Source organism: Aquarana catesbeiana, linkage group LG03 (assembly GCF_042186555.1).
Source record: "Aquarana catesbeiana isolate 2022-GZ linkage group LG03, ASM4218655v1, whole genome shotgun sequence".
Taxonomy (NCBI): Eukaryota; Metazoa; Chordata; class Amphibia; order Anura; family Ranidae; genus Aquarana; species Aquarana catesbeiana.
The window spans coordinates 90312497-90337473 of record NC_133326.1 but is presented as its reverse complement, the minus strand read 5'-3'; the positions used below and the strand labels follow the sequence as shown (position 1 = coordinate 90337473).

Genomic DNA, 24977 nt, shown 5'->3' with positions numbered 1-24977 from the left:
ACCAGAGGGTTCAAAGCCCATCGAGTATCTGTCAGGGCTGAAAGGGCCGAGACCTGGACCTTAAGTGTGTTTTAGGCCTAAACCTAGATCTAAGCCATTCTGTAGGAAAAGAAGCACATTCTGGACCCCGGGATCCAGGGGATCGAAATGATTAACCTCTGCCAGTTCTGTAAATTTACTCCATATTCTGTAATAGGTGGAATTAGTGGAAGACTTTCTTGCCTGTAGGAGTGTTTGAATAACATTATGTGAGCATCCTAAATCATCCAACCTCTTCTGCTCAATTTCCTGGCCCTCAAGTGTAGGATTTTCGGATGCGGGTGAGAGAAACCATTTTGAGACAGGTTGTTCAGGTGTGGAAGAGGAAGCGGTTTTCACAGGGCCAAGTTGACTAGGAGTGTGAACCACGGTCTCTTGGTCCAGTATGGGATTACTGCCAAGACTGTGACTTTCTCCATTGTCAGGCGCTGGAGAAACCTCAATATCAGAGGAGTCGGAGGAAACGCATATCCTTTCTGAAAATTCCAAGGCTGGGCTAGAGCATCTACTCCCGCTGACCCTGGGGACGGGAATCTTGAGAAGAATTGAGGCGTCTTTGCGTTGAGTGGCGAGGCAAATAGGTCAATTTGGGGGGTGCCCGATTGCTGGCATATCCAATCGAAAACCTTGGAATTCAGGGACCACTCGTTGTTGATGAATGATCTTGACAGATGGTCGACTAATTGGTTCTCGGACCCCGGGATATATGAGGCCCGCATGTTGATTAAGTTTCTCTTGGCCCAGGTCAGAGTGGGCGTCACTTCGCTGAGTAGAGACCTGCTGTGTGTTCCCCCCTGGTTCTGGACATAGGCCACTGCCCCTTTGTTGTCCATCTGTAGAAGTATGGATTTTCCTCTGAGGTAGGTGGCTAAATGTAGGATTGCCATCCATGCCGCCCTTAGTTCCAGTATGTTCGATACTACCGCCATCCGAATTGAACTGCCATCTCCCTTGGACTAGTTGACCTTGGAAGTGTGCACCCCAGCCCAACTGACTTACGTCTGACGTAAGAATGGTCCACGAGATGGGCCCTAGGGAACAGTGAACCTGCAGGTTGGATGGTCTCGTCCACCACCAGAGACTGGATTTAATTATGGATGTGACTAATCTTCTCTGATCCAGGCGATTCCTCCTCCACTGTGAGAGAAAACCCTGTTGGAATCCCCGTAGATGCCACCTGGCCCACTTAACCATGGGTATACGAGAGGTAAGGGACCCCAGGAGACTCAGACAGTCTGATGCCAACATGGAATGGCTTGCCAATACTTTCTTTACTTTCCTTATCAGGGCAGGAATCTTTTCTAGAGGAAGTGAAAGTGCTCCTAGATATGTCGTCTTTTGTGTAGGTGTGAGCTCACTTTTTGAGTAAAAGTTTGAGTGATTTTTTTTTTTTTTTTGAGTTCATTCACAAACTTTTCTTCTCAGCATTACATACTCACATATTATGTGTAAGAATAACTTATATTATTCACTGCAGGCGGTTTCCATCTTCATTGTGGGCATTTGAAGCCCACAAGCATTTATTTCTTGGATGTGGGGAATGCTGTGCTCCCAGCATTCACTGCCCATTCCCGCACATGCTCAGTGGCATCCTGGGAAGCCTGAGACTAGCTCCCAGGAGTCTGGGAGAGGCTAGAAACACGCCTACTCCCACGGGAGGAGAACCAGGAAGTGCAAAGAAGAATAGAAAAATAAAAGGTATTACGGCGATTTAAATTTTTTTTTTAAACGGCATGTCAGCATCTAGGCAAGGAAGAGAATACATACAGATATTATTCAAAATTTGGGTGGAACTCCGCTTTAACCACCCGAACCTGCTCAGCGTGTCTAGGACCAGCCGTACATGTATTTCTAGGCTCTTTGTGCTGGGATAGAATGAGGATGTCTAAGTAGTGAAGCACTCGAATCCCTTTTTCTCGAAGAGGAGCCAGGATTGCCACTAGTACCTTGGTAAAGGTTCTGGGAGCTGTTGAGATCCTGAACGGAAGGCATTGAAACTGTAGATATAAGTCTCCTACTTTGAATCGTAGCAAATGCTGAAACTACTGCAGGATAGGTATATCGAGATATGCATCCTGGAGGTCTATAGAGACCATCCAATCCCCTGGTTGTACTGATAGGATCACTGTATTTAAGGATTCCATTTTGAAATGCTCTATACGGATGTATCTGTTCAACCTCTTCAGGTCCAACACGGGCCTCCAGCCGCCCGATTTTTTTTTTTTTTTTTTTTTGGGACCAAAAAGACTGGGGAATAAAACCCTGAGCGTTTTTCCAAGTCCAGGACTGGAACTACTGCTTGCTGCCGGTTAAGAATTTGCACATACTGAAGAAGGACCTCTCTCTTTTTTTTTTTCTTTGGAGGTTGGAATTTTTATTGGCTGGAATGAAAAGGGTGGGGGCCGTTTTCCGAATTTCCAGAAATGCCCCTGGATGACAGTGGAGACTGCCCATTGATCTGTACAATTCTCCACCCAAACCTGGGCGAACGCCCTGAGCCGAGCTCCTACTGGAGCTGTTTGGGTGGATAGGGAGTCAAAAAGACTTCTGGCCCTCAATTGTGGATGTTGAGGCTTTAGGCTTCCCTGCCTTCAAGAAAGTGGCCTGCGAGCCCTTCCAGCCTCTTCTGTACTCCCTGCCTGGGCGATACATTATGGAATCTCTTGCTCTCTGCTGACCAGCTGGACGTGACGCAAACCTTTTCCTCCTGCTTCTGTCCTGGGGAATTAGACCACTTTTCCCTCCTGTGACTCTGGTAATTGCTGCATCCATTTTGTCGCAGAACAGAGCCTTACCATTGTATGGTATGCAACACCATGATTGCTTTGAAGTTGGGTCGGCTGACCATGGTTTTAGCCACAATGCCCTCCTGGCAGTGATGGAATACAGCGTAGCTCTGGAGGAACACTTCAGGACATCAATGGCGGCCTCTGCCATGAAATCTGAGGCCAGCTTCAGCTCATCTAGTGCCTTGATGATTTCATTAGAGCCCACCCCCTGTCTGAGTCTTGTCTCAATATTGTCTAACCATACTCTGGTAGCTTGTGAGATCGAAGTCAGGGCTACTGCTGGCTTACATGGCCCTCTTGCTGCTTGATAAGATTTTTTTTAGATCTGAATCGATCCTTCGGTCAAGTACATCCCTGAAAGAGACCACATCCTCTAGAGGCAGTGTTGTATTCCTGGCTAATCTCATAATTGAAGCATCTACCGTCGGAAGCGAATCAAAAAGCTGGGCATCTGCTACAGCAAGTGGGTATAATTTGAGAAAACGATTGTAAGCTAAAGGTCTTTTGTCCACCTTCTGCCATTCATCTGTTACGACTTCCTTTATTTCTTACATTAAGGGTAAGGTTGATAATTTTTTCTTTAGGTGTGTAAAATATTTCTTTGCTTTTAGATGGAGGCTCTGGATCTTCCTCCCATTGGATTGCATCCTTTACCGCACTGATAAAAGGTTCCACTAGAGCGAAATCAAAGGCTGAAGCATTTTCCTCTCCCACTTCCGACTCGTCCTCAAATAACCTCTGTATCCAGGTGTGGATTGGGTGTATTTACCGCTGCCTCGTCTGAGGGTGGGGTTACTTGATCTTGGGATAAGGCCAACTCCCGGATAGAGTCTTTGATCATTTTTTTGATTGATTCCATGGACTCTAGTTTATCTCTTTGTCTCCTGTAGCTTCCAGGAGGCACTGACCACATACTAATTAATCAGGGAGGGCTTGCTTGCCACAAACCCAGCATGCTTTCTCTCCTGGATACACAGATCTGTGCTGGGAGTCCTGTTTACTAGAGGTATGTCGGGGTGATCTGTGACCACTGCGAGAAGTATGGGCCGAGGATGAGTGCGAATGACCCGAGCTCCTATGACCCTTTGATCTTCTATCCGTAGAATCTCTGCGGGATGATCCGTGATGCGGGCTAAAATAGAAACAAGGAAAGGATGCTTCAATCAGCCCGGGGTGCTCTTTTTTCCTTAAGAAATAACTTACCTGAATGTTGCAGCCCTTACCTAGTGGTATGTTGAGGATCTTTTTGATGCGGCATTATAGTACTAGGGACAGCTGAAAAAAAGAACAATTGGTATTTAATATATACTTTAAAAGAGGGAAATTTTTTTTTTTTTTTTTTTTTTTTTTACACATAGGTATACATACATATATACACGCATGTACACACCAAAACACATTCCCACTCCTCCCTGGTACCTTGGCTGGGCTCCATAGCACAGGGGAAAAAGATGGAAGAGCTGGAGAGAACACCTCATAGATGCTTTCCCTAAAGCAGCTGGTTTTCTACTGAAAGTAAGCTCTCTTATATACCAGGGAGCGGTCTGGGAGTCCCAAGATGGCCGCCGTTGGCTTCACAGCGCTACTGCGCATGGGCCGTGACGTCGCACCTAGGCCCCCGCCGGGAAAGCAGAGCCGAACGGCGCGCGCGAAGCGCTGCACACTCCTGGCTGAGAGGAGAGATACACAGGCACATGAGGTATGCTGTGGTGGTAAGCAGGAAAGCCTCATGGCGTTTGTAAAAAAAAAAGGCACAAGCATTTAAGCATTTAGGCCAGTATGCCGAACAAGGAAACATAGAGGAGAAAATCTGGCTCCTGTTTACACATAAAGCCCCAAAAAGATCCACAGAAAAACGGGCTCCCATACTTATGTGGCGCCTTTAGCAGCCCAAGCAATGGGACGCCATACTGTAGGAGAGCATGAACCTGCAATGGTCACACCATAAAGCTGTGAGGTAAGGCTGAGCGCTTGATCCTGTAGGAACAAGGACAGAGAAAAAAAAAATGCTGGCGGGGAGGAACAACTCTATAAATAAAAGAGTTAAAGTGGTCCTGTGGGTTGGTCGGGGGGCGGAGCAACCAACCATTGGTATGCTGCCATGGAGGCACCAGGAAAGTTCATTGAAGTAAGTGTGGATCTTCACAAAGCAAGTTTGATAACTTCCAGATGGTTCAGACGAAGGACTAAAATGGAGATAATTGAAATTCATTGTTTAACCCATTGATTTTTTTTTTTTTACGTTTTGCCCATAGATGCTTTATGCTCTGACCGTGTAGAGATATGTAAAGCGGCTGTCTGACAAACTATTCTTTCCACTAATGCTACACACTTGCAGCTGTGATCTGAAGTTAAGTTTAAGTAGGATTATAATATTTGCCTTTTGTAGTGACCCCAAAGTTAATGGACATAAGGCTTGCAATTGTAGTTTGCAGGTATTTGCATGTAATCTGTTTTTGATGCAGGCCTCAAACCATGTAGCTGCAATCTCATAAAAGCAGTTTGTTATATGGTTCAGTCCTTATAGTATGCAAAATATTGTGCTTGTGTTGCTCAGGAGAGCATAATTAAGATTTATTTGTGAAAAGTAGATACATTTTTTTTTTTCCCTTCAACTGCCCCCCCTTGCAGTGCTTTTTCAGTTATGGGCTGTTTTGAAACAAAGCTTTTTTTTAAATACATTGTACTTTGCAGGAAAGGCGAAAAGAAGCTGAGCGCATTGCACGTGAAAGGGAGGAACTGAGGCGACAACAAGAGCAGCTTCGCTTTGAGCAGGACAAGAGAAACTCTTTGAAACGACCTCGTGATGTTGACCAGAGGTATCTTATGATAAGGGTGACGATGGGGGTGATCAAAATCTTACATGCTTGGGGCAAATAAAGATGATTCATTCTTTTTAACTGGAGTTTTCTGCTGGTTTTTATCCTAAAAATAACCAACCACTCGGCAAAATGTGTTCTTTATAATTCAGTACAGGACATAGCAATTGATTCATAAAGCATAGGTTATATGCCACTACCTTTTCATGTCTTAGTAGGGGGGACTAAGCTTGTCCCCTGCGACACACGCACATGCACACAATTTTTGCTGTTGCTATTGATCCCTTGGCAGCCCTGGTTGATAATCACCACATCACCCGGATTCAGATATGGCAGATTGCATGAGAAGATCATGCTATATGCTAGTAACATGTTATTTTTGGATGATGTGTCCACCTTCCTACGGTCATGACCGCTATCTCTTATTTTGGTCATTACTCCGGCCTATCCGTCAGCTGGGCTAAATCTGCTTTGATGCTGTTGGATGATGAACCAGGACGGCTAGTTAAAGTTTCATGCCCTATCCCCTTGGTCCACTTCCTTAAATACTTATACATTCAGGTATTCCCCGTGCCCCCGACTTAACATTTACCCTCTGCTGACCCATTTCAGGGATAGGATTATTGTTTGGAATAAACTCAAAATATCAGTGGCAGGGAGAACCAATTTGATAAAGATCTGCATGCCACAATATTTGCTTCAGTGGTCAACTCCATTTTTAGAAGGCTGCTATGGACTAATTGTCTCCTAGGATCAAACGTGAAGTGCAATATCCTAAAGATGGTGGTGGCCTAGCATGCCCCTGTCTCTACTATTGGATGCCCAACTACAGCACTTAATAGGCTCCAGGGACCTAGATTGCATCCTCTAGGGTTAACCCATTTATTACATTGATCGTGATGGGAGACTGTTGCCAATCCCTGATCTACAGCGTAGGTTTGATTTGCCCTCTACCCTGTTCTATTATATACAGCTGGGTAATGTTGGAGGTGGGGTACAATCGCCTACCCCCATATTTTATTTTGCTTCAATCTATTACCGAGACTAAATTATTTTCCAATGTTGCCATATCTTATTTCCCGTTTTCTTGAAGGCCCACCCTACTAAGGTGATGGCTTAATGGGAGGGACGACCTGGGGTCATAGACAGGGGACTAATGGGAGGAAGAGTTTCAGTTGGTTACTATATGCTCTTTAAATGTCTCCCAGAAACTGTCACAATTGTAAATTTTGCTAAAAGTGCATTACAACACCCCATGGGCTAACTTTCAGTCCCACTGTGATGAATGTAGGCACACGAAAACCTCATCTCCTCTGGAGTTGCCCAAAGCTTCATTTATCGGTACTGGACCAGGATCCTATCAACTCAATCAAGTTTTTCAAACTGCTGTGCCTCTAGACCCCATATGTTGCTTGTTAGGTGTTCTTCAGGAAGCAATCCCGAAGGAAAGTGACTAGAGTGGCCTTTAACCGAGCCTTGGTTTCAAGCTTATGATTTTTCTAAGTTGGAAATCTGACTCCACCCTCCCTAAAACATGGGTGACCAATATGGGGAAATGCTTTTCTCCTTGAGAGGTGTGTGTATATACCCACATAGGGGATGCATGGGTAAGTTTGAGAGGTTATGGGCCCCTTGGCTAAATACGCCAGGGTTGAGTCCTAAGGAACTGATCCAGATGAGACTATTGCAGTGTCTGGGTGTATAAATATGTTCAGTGGTATGGAGACTCCTTTTTCTTTACCATTCCCCACTGTATGGACACTGGATTGTTTTTATTCAATAAAGCTTTTTTGATCTAAAAATACTTTTTTTTTTTTTTTTTTTTTTTATCCAACACTGGTAAAAGCTTTGCTTGATCTACCCTTAGTGTATCATAAACCTGTGTTCTTGCACGATGGAAGCCTTTTTTTTTTTTTTTCTTGGATTGGGTTCATATTTTCTCTTTTAACCAGATTTATTTCAACTCCTTTGACACTTTTATCAAGATCTGACTGCTTATTACCTTCATGGCTCGCTGACAGCTTCTGGATCAGTTAACCTTTAGTACACCTTGGGAACCAGACCCCATGCTTGATTGGCCCATGATTAGTTTGGACACTGGAGCCTGCATTTGACTCTCACCTTGACATGTGGTGCAGAAAGTGTGGTTAGAGACTGGGTGCTATACAGGTGCATGCCCTTGGTCCCTTCCTATGTCACACAGACCTTGAAGGCGCCTTCAGGGGGTATGCCTATCATGATGGGAAAGCCTTAAACTGGACCAGCAATGTAGACTTCATAAGCAAGACTGGGGTTCTCTGTACACTCCTGCATACTGGTTCTTTGCCTTCCTTGGCTTGATGGCTCTGTAGCATACACTGCATCCTCATGCTACAATGCATACTGCAGTGCCATGCACACAAGCTGTTTACAGGGCACTGCTTGTGTGCATATGTGAGGGGATCTACACTTAGGGGTTGATCTACTAAAACTAGCGTGCAAAATCTGGTGCAGCTCTGCATAGAAACCAATTGGCTTCCAGATTTATTGTCTGCTCTTAACTGAACCAGCTGAAGCTAGAGCTGCACCAGATTTAGTTTTAGTTAATCGACCCCTTAGTGTCTTTTTGCCTTTTTTTTTTTTTTTTTTTTTTTGGCTCACCATTTAGCTGCGTAGATAAACGCCACTATAGTGTTTTACCTGTTTCAGTTTGGTCATTGTTCACTTTTACTACCAGAAATTCATCTCTGGCTAGTGACCTAGTCCTGAAAGGACTCCTAGCTGTGTGCTTCTGGTGGTATTCCCCATCCTCCCCTAGCCACCCTTGAAAGGTTTGGCAGATAGTGCAAAGAATCGCTAATGTCTGACAGGCCCTGCCCTACAGCTGGCCATAGACACCTTATCTGTTGAACAGACTATGGCAAACTGAGTTGGAGAATGGTGAACTTCCTCCTGATCTAGATAATCCTACTTCTCAGGCAGACGATTCGCTCCCCTTTTAGCAAAAGCACAGTGCAGTGGGTTATAATCCGCTTCTGTTCATTCATCCATGTAATTCCTACATTACAGAATTTGATTTTACCTTCTTTCATTTAGCACTTATGGCACAATAATTTAGCAACTCTATCTATCAACTCTATCTTACTCCTTGAACAGACCCAGGGTGCCTCAGATACTGGATACCACAGGGACTCCTGAGCCGGAATGATTGCATCGAATTCCTGCCTGCTGCTGCCACCTACACTATTTACTGTCACTGAGCTTGAATGCTTCCAGAGTTTTTCCCTGTGACCTCTGGTCTGGATGCCAAGTCTTTCCCTGACCTTCTTCAGCACCACTTTCTTATATATGCCTGATCTGTGCAGAGAAAAAAAAATTCTCGTGTTGGCACTTTGTTGCTCTTTGTGACTAATTCTCATATTTTCTGGGTTTGTCTTGAGCTTTGCAGCACATTTCTCTATCTGTTGAACGGCTGCAAATTGCCCACTTGCCCTTTTACAGGCCAGCAGATATTCTGCTTTTACCTGCCGAAGGCCTTGACCTTAGCCCCTGTTGACTTAATTTGATAACTCAGTGTTGGGAAAGGTCACACCCCCACCTATCTCAAAGTTTTCTTTAGGTAATTGCCATTTCCGCTCCACCACGCTTTGCCACTTGGGATGCCTTGCTCAACTCTTTTCCAACTTATGGCTGCTTTACAGCTTTTCCCAGTTATTTCCTAATATTTCTGTTTATGGATATTCATTAGGTGCCTCCCAAACTGAGTTGGGTGAACCTGCACACTTTTTTTTTTTTTTTTTGGTTCTTTTTGTTTGTTTTTTCCTTTCCTTCAAGGTGTAACATTGCCCCATTTGTAGACTTGGAAGACTGTTTTGCCCAGTTTGTTGATGGGAAACATTCTGGGGTAAATTCTCATTCCTGCACATGCTTCTACAGCATAGCACTTAATACTCTGTGGGTTTTGGTTTGGCCTTGTATATCCGCTTCGTGTGCACTTTCTTCTGAAGATGTCTCTTGTCGTCTTTCTGCCAGAGCCCATTCTCCTGCCAAGGTTCATTTCTTGGTCCTATTCAGCATCTAGCATCCAGAGCTGCCATCTGAGTTTGTTTTTCATACCATTTGTTTTGCGTGAGGATGTCCCATGGTCTATGAATTGAGTCCCAGTAGAGTAAAAGACATCGTTCCCTTACATTTTATCTGTACTCTTGTAATTGCTTGCTAAAAAAAAACCTGGAGCTGTTGGGGTTATATGGATACACCAGGGGTGGATCAAGTGAAGCTTTTGCCATTGTCCAGTCACTTGAAGGTGATTGGACACTGAAAAAGTAACTTACTGTGGGGATCCCACACATTGTTTAAGTCCTAGGTAAAAGCTGTAAAGACTACCATGCTCATACCTTCTCTCAATGAGTGCAGTGTCTGTGTCTAGAATTTTGCTGACCACTGTCAATGGTAGCTTATGCCTTGTACAAAATGAAAACCTGTTCAGATTTATTGAGACCTGAATGAACTTGTAACCCTTAGGAGAGATGATCCTTTTTGGAATGAGAACAAGAAGATGGCAATGGATACAGACTCTCGCTTCAGCCAAGGATCTGACTACAACCGTCAGCAGAATAGGTTCAATGACTTTGACCATAGAGAGCGGGGTCGGTATCCAGACTCTGCATCGTCTTTTGACAGGTAATACATTGAAACTTGCATTGACACTGCAGTAAGATTTATTTTAAAGTTAATTATGCAGTGTGTTTTCAATAAACACTAAGTTATTGCAGTCTTTACGTTACATTTTGAAGTGGCTTTATTTTTTTTTTTTTTTTTGTAGGTTGGTCATTGTAGAGGTTACTGACCTTCCCTGCTTAATGGTTGAGATGTGATATTGCCAACTTAGTTTTCAGTGCTTGAAAGCAAAGGAGGAAACAAACAGAGCATGCATATGTACCAAGCAAGTCTGGCTGTCGTCCTCCTATTTAGACAACTACTAAATTAACCTAATAACGATTTTTAAATGTTTCAACAGTTTGTCTAAGATGTATATCATACATTAAGCTGGATCTTTTTACATGTGTAGTTCTGCAAAAAAAAAAATAAATCTGAAAAAGCTCTCCATTTTTATTTTAACTGAATTGTAGTTGAGAAAATATGAACACCCCACCTATGGAATGGCTTCCAGATATGCCTTACATTAATGGGTATAAAAAAGTGGTGCCTTATGTTTGGGTCAAATTGAGGTTAACAAAAGCAGTTGTTTTGTTTCTTTTTACTAAGTGGAAAATTATTTTGCAGACGTGACCGATTTGTACCACCAGAAGGCAAAAAAGGTTTTAACAAGAACTTTGGTGATTCAAGACGAAATGATGCAGCGCAACCTCGAAATGAACCACGAGACACAGACCGGAGAGATCGGGATGAAAGGAGACCTGTGGGTATGGAAAGAGCAGGTGGAAACCGACCTGAAGGGCAAAGCCATGAACGAGCCAGAATGAGCAATCCAGATATGCAACATGGCCGCCACCAGAGAGACCCTCCAGGAAACCCACCACGCACAGCTAGCTGGAAAGAAGGAGGAATGCCTCCAGATAAGCGCGATACAAGGTAATATCACCATTGTAGTGTTTATTGCTGAATAGATACTTGGCAGTATTTTGTAAATGGACTGCAGTGTTTAGATGTCTTGTTATAAAGTTTGGGAGCACCCTGAAATTAGAGATGCATTGAAATTTTGGCCGAAAATGGTGTTATCGAGCAAAAAAGGTGCCGATTAATGGCACCAAAAACACGCTGCAAATTTACCATGATTTACTGTGCTTATGGTGTTTATCGTAGGTCACGTGACTCAAAAACAGCATCAAAAACATGGGTGCGTTAATGATGCATTATTGCTGCGTTTTCAATGCATTTGTACTGAAAGGTGGGGTTGTTTTTTTTTTTTTTTTTTTTTGTGCGTAGTTTTTTTTTTTTTTCCCACCAAAAATGCACCAAGCTGGATTTTTAACACCACAACAACCGAAGCCCAACGAACTGTGCAGACATACATAGAATTTTTAAAGGGATACATCGTTCTTAAGCCAACAAATTCATATTAATTTAAATTGATAATGAAAAAGATTTATATAGTACAATTCTATTTAAAAACGAATTTTCAGTTTTTTTCATTTGGTGCACCTCTACCTGAAATGTTTCAGATACTGGACTACGGATTGTTGGAAGTGTATTTTTTACCTCTTAGAAAAATCTAATTTATCGCCGTTTTTTTTTTCTTTTTTAACAGGCCGGGTAGAGATGGCCCTGGCCATTCTTCTAGAGGTGGCCATGGCAGTCGTGGAGGAAAATCTGGCTACAGTGGGAGAGATGGTGACCGGCCAGTCATGGCAGGGGATCGTGGTAGTGGACAAGTATGTATATGGTTTCTTTACTTTGTGCTTTAGGGACCTCAGTTGCCTGACCTTAAGAACGGTTTACTTTAAAAAGTTAGGTAGGTTTCCATTGACCGCCTGAAAAATTTGTCTTACACTACTTTTTAACTCGGTCACTGTCCTGAACTGAACCAGTTCTTTTCAGATGAATAAGTCGTAGATGGGTTATATGCCGCTGACTTCAGCTAATTGGACACTGGCCATCCTTTTTCCCAGTGTACAGTTACCTGAAGGTAGGCGCATATAACCTATGGTCTAAGACTGCAGAGCCTGTGCCCTGCACTGTACTATTAAGATATTCGATTTTTGTACTTAAAGTGGAACTAAACTATCTCAATCAACATTGACTATTTTTAACCTTATGCTGCTAGCATTAGTAAATAGATAGGCAAGTACCGTATTTATCGGCTTATAACACGCACTTTTCCCCTCTTAAAATAGGGAGAGGTGTGTGTTATACGCCGATATAGGCTGCCACCGAGGGGACGAGCGCTGCCGAAATAAAGCCGGATCTCTTGTGTACTTGGCTCGCAGTCACTCTCAGTCCCGCCCCCTGGACATCTCCTAGCATTGATGTTCCGTCATTGGACCGGCGTTATGTCCATCATAGGATCCAGGCCAAGGGCCGGGACTGGGCGTGATGCAGAGTACACAGGAGATTGGCTCTATTTCCGCAGCGCTCTTCCCCTCGGCAAGAAAAATAAGATGATTCGCGCTATATGAATAGTGGAATGTGTGGCCAAATGGTCACACCGTCAGTGAATGCATAAACCAAAAGTGCAGTAATATATCACAATTAGTGCAAACAAATATCTAAAAAATAAAGTCCAAACAAATGTGTTAAAAAATCTTTGTGAATAATAAGAAAGTGTCCATGAAAAAGCACCAAAAAGGAAAAGAGTAAATTAGCATTCACGGGTCTTTCAACCACATGGAGCCTCAGATGTGTGGGACCGCCACCAATAAATAAGAGCCTGGCCGCTTACCAGAACCCCATGACCCCCCGTTACAGAGGGTCCAAAAGGGCTTATGAGATCCTAGTGGTCCGGATTTCCCAGGAGCGAAGATGGAAATGGAAACTGGAAAAGGGCATCAAATGCTGGAGTGGAGATGGATGGGTCCACAGGAAGGGGGCTCAGCCCTCAGCAAAGTGATGTCATCATAGGAGAAAAGAAAGGGAGGGCTTATATGCTGAAGTTCATAGGGGTAGAGCCCACAGATGGAAGGCTCATGTGGGCAGATATACAATTCTTCAGCAGATAGGTCAGACAGAAGATTATACACAATATATCCCTGCATGTGTTCAGGCATGAAAAGGGAAAGAAACAGTCAGCCGCTATGAGCGCAGCTCCTCCAAAAAGCTGCTACTGCTGTACTCAGCTCTCGTAGCCAGCAGTGCTCGTCACTAACTCCTCCCACGCATTACGTCACAGACCACGTGACTTTCTCAAGGAGAAAAGTCACGTGGTCTGTGACGTAATGTGTGGGAGGAGTTAGTGACGAGCACGAGCTGCGCTCGTAGCGGCTGACTGTTTCTTTCCCTTTTCATGCCTGAACACATGCAGGGATATATTGTGTATAATCTTCTGTCTGACCTATCTGCTGAAGAATTGTATATCTGCCCACATGAGCCTTCCATCTGTGGGCTCTACCCCCTATGAACTTCAGCATATAAGCCCTCCCTTTCTTTTCTCCTATGATGACATCACTTTGCTGAGGGCTGAGCCCCCTTCCTGTGGACCCATCCATCTCCACTCCAGCATTTGATGCCCTTTTCCAGTTTCCATTTCCATCTTCGCTCCTGGGAAATCCGGACCACTAGGATCTCATAAGCCCTTTTGGACCCTCTGTAACGGGGGGTCATGGGGTTCTGGTAAGCGGCCAGGCTCTTATTATTGGTGGCGGTCCCACACATCTGAGGCTCCATGTGGTTGAAAGACCCGTGAATGCTAATTTACTCTTTTCCTTTTTGGTGCTTTTTCATGGACACTTTCTTATTATTCACAAAGATTTTTTAACACATTTGTTTGGACTTTATTTTTTAGATATTTGTTTGCACTAATTGTGATATATTACTGCACTTTTGGTTTATGCATTCACTGTCAGTGTGACCATTTGGCCACACATTTCACTATTCATATAGCGCGAATCATCTTATTTTTCTTGTTCATGTTATGTGTTTGTGTCACATTTTAGATATCGCTGCTTTGTTATTATATTTTAGACACTTTGAAGCGCAATTATTTTCCCCCTTTTTTTTCTTCCCCTCGGCAGCCTATATTTCTTTAATCGTACATCACGGGACACAGAGCCATAGTAATTACTATGTGGGTTATAGTCCGCCTTCAGGTGCTGGACACTGGCACACCTTTAACAGCAAGTGGCCTCCCTATATAACCCCTCCCATACCGGGAGTATCTGTTTTTTCGCCATTGTCTAAGGTGTTGGTCACAAGTAAACATGTGCTGAGCTCCACTGGAGCAATCCTTGCTGGGGCTAACTATGCAGCCGGATCCATTCAAAGTGTCTTTTTTGGGCCAAATTGAATGGTACCCGGCCTCCTGTCCGAAGTCTTTGCTTGTAAACACTTCCCTTTTCAGAGATCTGGACCCCAGGATGCAGTACTTTTGGTATTTTAAGTTTTACTGGAGGGGTGCTATTACAGATCCAGGATTGTAGGTTCACTGAGGGTCCTGCGCCGGGAAAGTTAAGGAGTGTGTTTTTCTAAGGAATTTTTAAATTTTCTTATGAAATGTCTCCTTTAAAAAAGTGAATGTTGTCATGCCTAAGTGTCACCACTGGAGGCTTTATGGAGCACGTACCTTCTCATGCTTTCCTCAGATCACGCTGTGTCACAGAAGCAGTAGGCTTTTTTCCTCCGGCTAACAGGCAGACCTCCGGTAAGTTTGGGGGGGGGGGGGGGGTCTGGCTTCCCCCCACCTGGGCTGAACGCTTCCCCTCTTCACAAGGCTGAGCATTAAGGGAGAGCTAAAAAAAAAAAAAAGGATCGGTGATGCCGTTTTCTTTCACCGCCCCTACACGGCGGCGCCTTTCAGGTCCCCTCCACGCATCCCTCCCTCACACAAGCCGATCCCGTTGGGTCGGAGGCCCGCTGCGCTCGTGCGGGAAAACTTTTTTAAAAGGGGGGAGGGGTGGGGCTTAGCGCGTCATTGGCGTCCTCCAACGCGGGAATGTGTTCGTTTTTTTGTTTTTTTTTTATTTTAAAAAACTCCATTTGTGCTGGCTGCAAAATTGTCAGAGGGACACGAGTTAAGAGGGGCATAAAAGAGGTTTGGTGACACAGGCATTTCCTATTTGACACATTTACTATTTGCATCAGGCGGAGCATTAATAGCAGTGGCTGGACTATTGCTCAAGCAGTGGATGCGATTTCTTCTGGTAGTACCTCTGCTTTGTGCATTGGGCTAAGGTCAGAAGGGGGGAGGGGTTTGAAACACCCCCAAAAAAGAGCTAAAAGGGTCTCCCTCAAGCTCTGGAAAGCTTACTCATCACTACAAATGGCATCCTCCCTTGAGAGGGGGTGGCTGGTCAGAGTGAGCATCGGGGCCATGAAATGTTTGCAACTATTCAACACTGCAGCCCCTGTTTGTTACTAAAAATCTTTTTTCCTCAGCCAGGATAGGATTGAAAAAAGTTAGCGGCTTTAATCGCATCCCAGTGTGGGACTAAATGCGACAGGTTCTCTTACATTACCTAGGACCCTCAAACTGAGGAACTAGGGGCAGGAGAAGATGTAAGAGCAGAGGTTGGGGTTTGGTTCAAACCTTTTTCACAGTGTCAAATCCAAATGGACATTCTGGATCTCAAAAATCTAAATTCAATTCCTGAATATAACCACTCTTTGCATGGAATCAATCTAATCGGTTATCTCCATCCTACGAGGAGGAGAACTTTTGGCATCAATCAACATCAAAGATGCATACCTCCCATATGCCTATTTCCTCACTTACTAGTAATATCTACTTTTCTAGGTGGAAAATCTTCATTTTCAGTGTGTAGCTTTTCGGTCTAGATGCTGCACCTTGAGTGTTTACGAAGGTTCTGGCCCCTCTTCTAGCCAGATTAAGAGCCCAAGATATGATTATGGTTTACCTAGACGATCTGTTCTTGATTAGACCAGTCAGTAGCCCGCTTAGACCAAAGTATGGTCACCACATTCAACTACCTGAAATATCTAGGTCGGATTCTCAACCTAGAAGAAATCTTCTTTAAAACCATGAAGGCTAAAATACTTGGGTCTGATCATAGATGCAGCCAGAAAAGGGTATTCTTGCCACAGGCAAAGATCAGCACCATAAAGGAACTGATTCAGGTGGTCGAAGCAAGATGGATTCTTCTATTCAGCTTTGCATGAGTTTGTTGGGAAAGATGGTGACTTCATTTGAGGCCATTTCTTATGCTCTGTTTCATTCCAGACTGTTGCAAAACAGTATCCTATCGGCTTGGAACAAAAGGGTTCAGGCTCTAGATTCCCAATATGTCTGACTCCAAAGCCTACGGCCACTTCACCTTGAAAGCGTCCGATCTTGGAGGCTAAGCAGGGTCAGGCCTGGTTAGTGCCTTGATGGGAGACCGCCTGGAAATACCAGGTGCTGTAGGCTGGGTGCGCTGGAGCCTCAGCCTATGGTTGATGACCAAAAATCTGCAAAGGGGAAAACCCTTCAGTTATTTGGGAAATAATAACAACATATGCCAACCGTTTTTGGGTTGGAGAGCAGTCCTGGAAGAAACAGAAGTGGCCCAGATCAGAAAGGGCCCTACCCATTAACATTCTAGAAATTCAGGCAGAGCACTTGGTCCTGAGGGCCTGAACGTTCAGTTTACGGAATTGTCCTGCCAGGATTCAATCCGACAATGCCACAGGAATGGCCTATATTAATCGCCAAGGGGGCACAAGAAGTTGTGCAGCCCAGAGAAAGGTGAATCATTTCCTTTCTCGGGCCAAAGACTATGTACTTTGCCTATCGGCAGTCTTTATTCTAGGAATAAAAAATTGGCAGGCGGACTACTTGAGTCGCCAGCAGTTGTTCCCGGGAGAATGGTTCCTTCACCCCGATATCTTCCTGTCAATATGTCAAAGATGGGGGTTCCCAGACATAGATATGTTTGTGTCCAGGTTCACCAAAGAAATTGACGACTTTGTTTCAAGAACAAAGGATCCGCTAGCATGCGGAACAGATGCCTTGCTATTCCCGTGGAATCTGTTCTCACTGATTTATGCATTCCCTCCTATTCTGCCTACGTCCACGACTTCTTTGCAGGATCAAGCAGGAAGGGAAGTCTGTGATTCTTGTGGCCCCCCGGCAGGGCCCAGGAAATCTTGGTATGCAAAGATCATAAAGATGGCAGTAGAGAACCCATGGACCCTACCGCCACGGCCAGACCTTCTCTTGCAACGTCCGGTATTCCATCATACTTTACAAATGCTCAATTAAACGGTTTGGCTATTGAGACCCACACTCTGAAGAAATGTGGGCTGTTGGGTTCAGTGGTTTCTACCTTGGTTAATGCAAGGGAGCTGGCCTCCATAATTATATATTATGTAGTCTGGGAAGCGTATGTCTCCTGGTGTGAAACCAGGGGTTGCACCCCAGGAAATGGGTCAAAGGTAGAATCCTTGACTTTCTGCAGATGGGGTGAGAAATAAAGCTGGCCTTGAGTGCTTTCTAAGGACAGGTCTTGGCCTTATCTGTATTTCAACGACCACTTACTTCGCATTCTTTGGTTCGTAACTTTATTCAGAGGGTAACACAGCTTAATCTCCGGTTAGGTCACCCCTGAACCCCTGGGACTTGAATTTAATTTTGTCGGCATTACAAAACAGCCTTTTTTTGAGCCGATATGACATATTCCCCTGGTCCTTTTTGACAAGGAAATAATTTTTTTTAGTAACCATATCTGCTGCAAGAAGGGTATCAGAATTGGCTGCTCTTTCTTGTAAAGAGCCATATTATTGTTTTCAAGGATAAGGTAGTATTGCGTCCTCATCCTAACTTTACCAAAGGTAGTATCAGGTTTTTATCTAAACCAGGATATTGTTACATAGTTACATAGTTAGTCAGGTTGAAAAAAAGACACGAGTCCATCCAGTTCAACCATTTAAAAAAAAAAAAAAAACCTTTTTTCCAGAACCCTGTTCTATGGAAGAACAATCGGTACATTCCGGTACATTGACCGGCAGCATCAATATCTACTATTTCTAAATGGATTTGACAAGTAATCGTTCAAACTTATGGTTTAGAGGTAGTTTCTACCCTCAAATCAAAGCGCAGTCCTCTGGGGCTGTTAGTGCTTCGTGGGCAGTGCATCACCAAGCCTCCATGGCTCAAATCTGCAAGGCTGCAGCTTGGTCTTCAATCCATACATTTACCAGATTCTATCAGGTGGATGTAAAAAGACATGAGGATGTCGCCTTTGGGCGCAGTGTACTGCAGGCAGCAGTATAAGTCCTCTGATCTCATGGTGCCCTACTTTTGTCATCTCCCTCCCCTCAGTTGGCATTGCTCTGGGACATCCCACATAGTAATTACTATGGCTCTGTGTCCCGTGATGTACGATAAAGAAAATAGGATTTTTATAACCGCTTACCTGTAAAATACTTTTCTTTTGAAGTACACCACGGGACACAGAGGACCCGCCTCTCTTTTTAATATACACGTGTATTGCTTTGCTATAAAACTGAGATACTCCTGGTATGGGAGGGGTTATATAGGGAGGCAACTTCCTGTTTAGGGTGTGCCAGTGTCCAGCACCTTAAGGTGGACTATAACCCACTTAGTAATCACTATGGCTGTGTCCTGTGATGTACTTCAGAAGAAAAGGAGTTTGCAGGTAAGCTGTTATAAAAATCCTATTTTCGGCAAGGCTGCAGATGGACACGGATTAAGCTGCAGTGAGGAGCAAGGGTGCAGCTGCGCACTGATTAGGCTTCATTGATGCTCACTGACAATTATTTTGCTTCAAAGTGGTTTTAATTTTTTTTTTTTTCCCCCTGAAACTTCCCTCTTAAATTGAGGTGCGTGTTATATGCTGAGAAATATGGTATATCTTATTTACTAGTTCTTGGTTTCTTTTCTTTCTTTTCTTCCTGGTTTCCAGGCCTAGTATAAATCCCTGAATATATGCTTATGTCCCCCCAAACTTTGCATAGTCTGCGAGAGCTGTCATTGCATGTCTCAAATTTAGGGTGCTCCTGGCCCTGCTAAAATCTCAAGGTAACCTTTTTCCGAGACACTTGGCTAGCCCATAGCTGAAGGACTTGGCCATGGTCTCATCTTAAAATATTTTAAAATTGCATATCAAAGGATTGCTTCTCTGAGGTTTAACTGCTGGACTCTCATGAACCAGGCATCCCTCAACTTGCTTCTGCATGATGAGAATCCCACCAGCAAAGTGGCTTTTTTTGGTGGCCATTATCTCCATCAGGCGTATTTTCCAAGTTAGCGGCTCTTTCTTGTAAATAACCTTTCTCATCTTGTATAGCAATAAAGTGATCCTGAGACCCAGACCCATCTTCCTCCTCAAGGTGGTCCCGTCCTTTCACCTCGCAGATATTATCTCTTCCATCTGTCCTGCCCTGAAGCACTCCACAGATTTCCTTTCATGTCTGGAAGTGGTCAGAGCAGTAAGGGTTTACCTAGCTAGTTGCAACCTCTTCCTTCGAAAAACTAATTCCCTTTTAGTCCTCCCTGCGGGTCCCAAGAAGGGCAATATCTCTTCTTCTTTCCACGTAGCTAGGTGGTTCAGGCAACTGCTTTCCGGGGCTTATGCACTCGAAAAAAGAGTGATAGGAATTTTAACTTGCCAGTAAATTCCAAATCTTGTACAGGATACAGGTCCCTCCCATCTGATCCCTAGTTCTCCTTATTGCTCGCCACAAATTGCACTAAGGGCAGGTTCTCAGCAACACTTTTCCAATGTCCAATCACATGATGGTAGCCGATTATAACCCATGGGCTTTGACTTCATATCCTGCGTCCTTTACTGTACATAAACGAGTATGTTCACTTCCTTGTAAATGTCATATCTTTTTCTGCCTTCTGTATACGTTGTCTATTGCATGTTCTTTGCCTGAGTTCCAGCTGCTAATGTGATGTCTCTTTGGAATACTGAACAAGGTTACCTGGCTACTTTTTGATTATAGCAGATGGTGTTTGTTTTTTTTTTTTGTTTTTTCTTTTCTTCAGATTGTATTATCTTAATAAATAGTGCATAGGTGTGTTTAGTGTTTGTGTGTGTGTATCTATATGTATAAATATATATATATATTTTTAATGCAGCATTATAATGAGGGCAGACACATGGCCCCAGGAAGGGATAATACAGGGCCAAGAAAAGAATGGCATGGCCCAAATGTACAAGGAAGTGGATTTGACAACAGAAGAATGCCAGATGGTCGCAGTGGAGGCATGATGTCTTCTCATTCCAGGTTTGCAGGGTTTTTTTTTTTTTTTTTTTTCGTTGATTTTGTATTTTTGTAATCTATTTAGCAATCTGTGTGTGTCTATGGAAGAAAATTCGTACATAGTGACCTAACCACTAGAAGACCCCAGGGTATTATTACCGTTTCAATCAAATATTTGAATGCAATAATTTTTTTTTAACCTAAACATGCTTATTACTAATTCCCATTCTGTTTCAAATGAACAGAAGTTTGCATAGTTTTCTCAAACAGTCAGAACATGTTAAAAGTAACTTGACTCTACTTTAGGCTGGGATTTAAATTTGAATATCTTCACACTGGGCATTCAGCCCCTGAGGTATGAGGCTCCAGCATTTAACGGCTGTTGGAGGCCACAGGCGCACTATCCAGCTCTGCTGCCAGCTTTCAATGAAACTAGTAATGAAGAGAAAATCGGCCCACCAAGTAGATTCTTAAACAGGATTTACTCAAGTTCCCGATCACCAAAAAAGTTGCACCAGTGTTTGGAAAGCACGGTGTGGCCCTCTTTCTCAGGGTGACACCTTGAGAGGCACCCACTTTGCTCTTGAAACATTGTAACTTTTTTGCAGATGAAAAATTTCAGTTCATCCTACTTCAGAGTCTTCTTGATGTGCTGGATTCTGTATGGTGCCATTGTAAAGCCATGCAACCACCATTCCAAAGAGTTATCTATAATGTCTGTCGATGATTTGATGAATTGGTATGCTGCCAGCGGAGCTGAGTGGAGTGCCTGTGCGCTCCAGCAACAGCTAAATGCTAGAGCCTCATGCTAAACTCTCCATTTTGCATGAGCCTTAAGTTGACTCTGGTGGGCTGAAATATTTGTTGGCTTTTTTCTTCTTAACCACTTAAGGACCGCCTCACGCCGATGTACGTCGGCAAGGTGGCACGGGCAGGCAGAATCACGTATATGTACGTGATCTGCCTCCCGCAGGCGGGGGGTCCTATCGGACCCCTTTTGTCCAGCGGAGATGAGGGGGAGACCATCCGTTCGTGGCCCCCCCCTCGCGATCGCCGCCGGCCAATCAGATCATTCCTATGCTGCTGTATGCTAAACAGCAGCAAAGGAAATGTCATCTCTCCTCGGCTCGGTATTTTCCTTTCCGGCGCCGAGGAGAGAAGACTGCAATATGAGTGAAAACACACTACACACACAGTAGAACATGCCAGGCACACAACACCCCCCGTTTTGGTGAACTGGCAAGCACCAGCGGCCTAGTACACCCCGGTCGTAGTCAAACCAGCACTGCAGTAACACTTGGTGACGTGGCGAGTCCCATAAGTGCAGTTCAAGCTGGTGAGGTGGCAAGCACAAGTAGTGTCCCGCTGCCACCAAGAAGACAAACACAGGCCCATTGTGCCCATAATGCCCTTCCTGCTGCATTCGCCAATCCTAATTGGGAACCCACCACTTCTGCAGCACCCCTACTTCCCCCATTCACATCCCCAACCAAATGCAGTTGGCTGCATGAGAGGCATTTTCTTTGTCCTCCCGAGTACCCCTACCCAGCGAACCCCCCCATTTTTTTGTCTTCAGGTACTGGTGGTTATGCCAGAATGATGCCTGCAGGTTTAGGTATCATCTTGGTATCATTCTTCTCAGCCAGCCGTCGGCTTTCATGTAAAAGCAATCCTAGCGGCTAATTAGCCTCTAGACTGCTTTTACAAGCAGTGGGAGGGAATGTGCCCCCCCCCCCCTACCATCTTCCATGTTTTTCTCTGGCTCTCCTGTCTCAACAGGGAACCTGAGAATGCAGCCGGTGATTTAGCCAGCTGACCATAGAGCTGATCAGAGACCAGAGTGGCTCCAAACATCTCTATGGCCTAAAGAAACCGGAAGCTACGAGCATTTCATGACTTAGATTTCGCCGGATGTAAACCGCGCCATTGGGAAAGCATTTTATCACAACGATCTTGGTGTGGTCAGATGCTTTGAGGGCAGAGGAGAGATCTATCACAGTTTCGGAGGCCATGGAATGCCCAGGGGGCACAAAACCCCCCCTAAATGACCCAGTTGGAAAGTAGACACCCCAAGCTATTTGTTTAGAGGTATAGTGAGTATTTTGCAGACCTCACTTTTTGTCAGAAAGTTTTGAAAATTGAAAAAAGAAAAAAAAAATTTTTTTCTGTCTTCATTTTCAAAAACAAATGAGAGCTGCAAAATACTCACCATGCCTCTCAGTAAATAGCTTGGGGTGTCTACTTTCCAAAATGGGGTCATTTGGGGGGGGTTTGTGCCATCTGGGCATTTTATGGCCTTCAAAACTACGATAGGTAGTGAGGAGTGAAATAAAAAATTTACGCCCTTAGAAGTCCTGAAGGCGGTGATTGGTTTTCGGGGCCCCGTACGCGGCTAGGCTCCCAAAAAGTCCCACACATGTGGTATCCCCATACTCAGGAGAAGCAGCTAAATGTATTTTGGGGTGCAATTCCACATAGGCCCGTGACCTGTGTGAGCAATATATCATTTAGTGACAACTTTTTGTAAATATTATTATTATTTTTTTTTATTTATTTTTTTGTCATTCAATCACTTGGGACAAAAAAAAATATTCAATGGGTTCAACATGCCTCTCAGCAATTTCCTTGGGGTGTCTACTTTCCAAAATGGGGGTCATTTAGGGGGGGTTTTACTGCCCTGCCATTTTAGCACCTCAAGAAATAACATAGGCAGTCATAAACTAAAAGCTGTGTAAATTCCAGAAAATGTACCCTAGTTTGTAGACGTTATAACTTTTGCGCAAACCAATAAATATACGCTTATTGACTTTTTTTTTTACCAAAGACGTGGCCGAATACATTTTGGCCTAAATGTATGACTAAAATTGAGTTTATTGGATTTTTTTTATAACAAACAGTAGAAAATATAATTTTTTTTCAAAATTTTCGGCCTTTTTCCGTTTATAGCGCAAAAAATAAAAACGGCAGAGGTGATCAAATACCATCAAAAGAAAGCTCTATTTGTGGGAAGAAAAGGACGCAAATTTCGTTTGGGTACAGCATTGCATGACCGCGTAATTAGCAGTTAAAGCAACGCAGTGCCAAATTGGAAAAAGTCCTCTGGTCCTTAGGCAGCATAATGGTCCGGGGCTGAAGTGGTTAAATTGCCCCTCCTTTGTAACCAAGCAATACATATCTTGTAGTTTTGCTGATTGGTTACTAGAGACTATTACACTTATGAAGGTGAGGTTTGAGAATGCTCTTATGTACAATAATCATTAGCATGACTTTTTTTGTTTGTACTCCTAGTAATTCGGCCATCAACAGAGTTGTACCAATGCCGGGTGGACCCATGCAGCGAGGAAGTGGCTCTGGATTCAAGCCCTTTAAGGGAGCACCTCAAAGAAGATACTAAGTTTTCACTTGCCTGGTTTTTGGAATAACTTATTCATTTTTCTTGTAAACTCTTCGGAATTTGACAAGGGTTTTCTCATTATATATACTTTTTTTTTTTTTTTTTTTTTTACCATTTTAATTCTTTGTTTTATGATGGACTTTTAATGGTGTAGTGAAGTTGTTCCTTGGGCAAATGATCCTTGGAAATAACTCCTAACAGTATTTGGATCCAATTGTTAAGAATAATTTTTTTTTTTTTTGTGCAAAAATATCACGAACAGGCTTCACGGTGCAATGAACTTCTCGGCCAGCACACCTGACATTGTATTGTTTTGATGGATTCAAACGTGTTCCAGTGCAGAACTTGTACAAATGGTATAGGTTTCTATTATGTGTAGGGAATGTAAAATTTTGCCAAGAGCTAGCAATCACTTTTTTGACTGAATAAAATGGTCCGAAGTTAGTTGTAGATGTTGATAGCCGCAAAGCCACCATTCCGCTACTGGAGTCTGGTTTTTAGAGCCCATAATAAGAATATTTTGGACTAAAATGGCTTTATCCTGAAACAATTTATTAGATGGAACACTGTCTGAATAAGTTACTTGCATAATAAAATGAGCTTTTTTACTGGAGCAATATTTTACCAATGCAATTATTGTTTTTCCCTTAAGAATCACCATTTGGAAATGGTCTGTGATAGGCTAGATATTTGGTTACTGAGACTGTCTTTCAAGATGTATAGTTTTTCATTTACATTTGAGCTTAAACACCATTAAGGCTCCCAATACTGTAGAAAAATTTTTTTTGCACTCCCTCTGGAATGTCAAGTTACACTGTGCTGTGATGTGAGTCCTGGCCATGACTATTTCTCCTCAATGTCTTGTAAAATTTTTAGGTGGTATAAAAATAAAGCTGTCTTTCAGTTTTACATGTGTTTTTTATGAGTTGTTTTTTGCATTTAGAGTATTACAATTTATTATTCTGGGCCCACTCTAATCCACAGTTTGACTATATACAGTTTAAAGTGTGTGTTGGCGCTATAAGGGAAAAAAAAAAAAAAAGCTGTACATCTTTAACACTTCCTCATGTTATTTCTTTTAAATACCTGAAGGACTCAGCATGTCAATCTTAACCT

The 24977-nt window shown here is 43.4% G+C and overlaps 1 protein-coding gene across 5 annotated transcripts in view; it reads left to right on the top strand.

Moving 5' to 3' along the window:
• The window catches only part of SLTM (SAFB like transcription modulator), a 214329-nt gene extending 189559 nt beyond the window's left edge, over positions 1 to 24770 (top strand). For all 5 annotated transcript variants that reach the window (XM_073618821.1, XM_073618819.1, XM_073618818.1 and 2 more), the window contains 6 exons: positions 5523 to 5647; positions 10151 to 10309; positions 10913 to 11221; positions 11898 to 12021; positions 20343 to 20491; positions 23756 to 24770. In XM_073618821.1, coding sequence (XP_073474922.1) covers positions 5523 to 5647; positions 10151 to 10309; positions 10913 to 11221; positions 11898 to 12021; positions 20343 to 20491; positions 23756 to 23861 — 972 coding nt within the window. In that variant the 3' untranslated portion in view covers positions 23862 to 24770. The remainder of the gene's footprint in view (positions 1 to 5522; positions 5648 to 10150; positions 10310 to 10912; positions 11222 to 11897; positions 12022 to 20342; positions 20492 to 23755) is intronic.
• Positions 24771 to 24977: the final 207 nt, after the last annotated feature.